Raw genomic sequence first — 2,341 nt, forward strand, 5'->3', positions numbered from 1 at the left:
TCATTTTCAATGCATCTATTTTTGTAAATCTGAACTTCCAGATCCGTTGTAATTCAGGGAGCCTTGTGCACCTATTATGTCTTCCAGATGGAGGGTGAATTTATTCATCCTCAGAGGCCAGTCCCTCTTTGTAAATACTTTTCTTTTCCTTAATATATTAGCTCAGTCTTTACGTAGAAAAAAAAAAAAAAGAACTGAAATATGCTTACATAATGAATGGAAATAAACTAGCTCGAGTGATGGTAGCCTATCTCTGAGAAGAGATGTGGAAGCTACATGTCTCTATACTATGCTACAATAAGACTAAATGGCATTTTTATTATTGAAAAATAAGGAAAAACCCTACACAACCAAAACTATAACCACAATTGATTCAAGATAGATAAAAATTCTGCTAACCACAAGTGGTATTAGAAGAATCTTGAGTAATTTCATTTAAAACTGTGCTCAGGCCTCGGAAATAGCATTCATCACCACTTCCCAGGTATTGATATGTCTGCCCACCGCTCAATCCGTTTGTAGAGTTATATCCAAAATCGTCTGAGAGTGTCGCATTTATACGTGATGTCTGATTATTATCCACAGATCCGAATGAACTGCCGCCTGGGAAAGTATTGCTTACAGCGTTATGGAAAGCATGAGAAAGCATTTTAGCAAGAAAATACAAACGATCTTGATAGGCACCTTGTAGATAGCTAACATATCTGTAATAAAATAGGGGGTAAGAGTTTGAAATTAGTTGAGAGAAAACTGATTCTTCTGAGGGCGAATCCACTGTAACTTTCTGCATCGTCGATAGGTGTATTTCAGTCGTTTGAAGACTATTCCTACCAGCGGCAATCCATGTGAGAATGTTAGAGTAATTGAAGTTCTGGAAAACGTGAGTTGTAAGGTTCCCTTGACTTGAATTAACCCACCCAGAATATGAAATGGTTCTCTCGCCCCGTGTACGAAATATCCATCTTGCACCATTATTATTGTCAACCGTTGAAAGGTCAACATCAGGTACTTGATAATTCCCCAATTTTCCTACTGTCTGAACACTAGTTGTTTCATCCAACCACAGGTGCAGATTCGCATCCACAAGCCAACGGGGAAGGGCGTGCACTACCCTGAGAGCAAAAGTGTGATATTCTCCATCCACCAACTGTCCAAGAAATGGGGTTACCTCAAGGTCATATGTAGGCAGATTGAAAGCCCCGATGCCCACAACAGGTTTCCATAACAAATGCTCGACGTCCTTATCAAGCTCCATGCTCCCTCCATACCGAACAGGAAAAGGCCACACAGCACCCGCAACATGCGCATCTATGAAAGCAAGTACTTCCCTAAAAACTCCGTCATTTAACTGCTCATCTGGTAAGCTTGTCCAATAAGATTCATCATCATTATGGGCTGACACATAAATTTCAACAACAGCCCTATACACATTTGATGGTATCCTGTAATTTCTGTGACGGGATGTATTCTGCATCGAAAACCAATGCCCCCCATTGGTAGCTGAGGGTTTTGAAATTGGGAGGATCAGATCTGCCGGTGCATAATATTTGGGAATCCGGGCATCATGGCTTTCAAGAAAATGGAAAGTGATGTTGACATGCAACTTTAGTAAATCATCGAACATTACCACCAAATTCTGGGACTTATTCAGTAATGTAAAATATCTGGTTACATCCTTGTTGACCTCCCATGAACTGGAACCATTATTCACAACTGTGCTTGTTCTGAGGATCTCAACACCACTTAGCCAAACCCCGGCAATTCCCAGACTACAAACGTCGCAGGTAGCCTCCCACTGGAGGATCACTTTGTTCCAGTTACCGGAGCAGTTTGCAGGTGGATTGTAGGGTACTTCCACAGGAGTATTTCCATCAGTAGTGTTGCCAAAATCATGCTGCAGGGCAAGAACAGAGCAAACCTGGTTGGCAGTAAAGTTTATAGGCCTGCTGACATCAATATATACATCTGCAGAAGCATTGAATAGAGACTGAGAAAGCAGAAAAAGTATTATAGGAAATATAATGGCTTTCACATCCATTGTGCTTGGTCTAATAAACCAATCAAAAATCTATTGGATATGATCCAATGTGAATAAAAATATATAATGACATGTGTTTAAATGATGCTGGATAAGGATATGATTTAGAAGCTGAATTTGCTAGCGGTTTTGGCAAATCTATTTTGATTGTTAATGAATTTCTTTCAGATTTGATCGATCTTTAATATAATATTGTTTTTAAGAAAAAACAATTAAGTTCTTCCAAAAAATCTGGCTGGATTGCTAACCGGGAGAAAACACGGAAGCAGTTATTCGATATATCAGGAAAATCCGCACCCGCTG

General features: G+C 39.7%; 1 protein-coding gene across 1 annotated transcript; it reads right to left on the reverse strand.

Moving 5' to 3' along the window:
* Nucleotides 1–394: 394 nt before the first annotated feature.
* On the reverse strand, nucleotides 395–2,038 carry LOC149164598 (peptide-N4-(N-acetyl-beta-glucosaminyl)asparagine amidase A-like). Its single transcript, XM_089429540.1, has one exon. It carries the CDS (start codon nucleotides 2,036–2,038, stop codon nucleotides 395–397), a length of 1,644 nt encoding a protein of 547 aa, XP_089285666.1.
* Nucleotides 2,039–2,341: the final 303 nt, after the last annotated feature.

The sequence above is a fragment of the Pinus tabuliformis genome, chromosome 5_1, assembly GCF_031772625.1.
Source record: "Pinus tabuliformis cultivar Carrire ecotype Pingquan chromosome 5_1, CPIR1, whole genome shotgun sequence".
In the NCBI taxonomy this organism is placed as follows: domain Eukaryota; kingdom Viridiplantae; phylum Streptophyta; class Pinopsida; order Pinales; family Pinaceae; genus Pinus; species Pinus tabuliformis.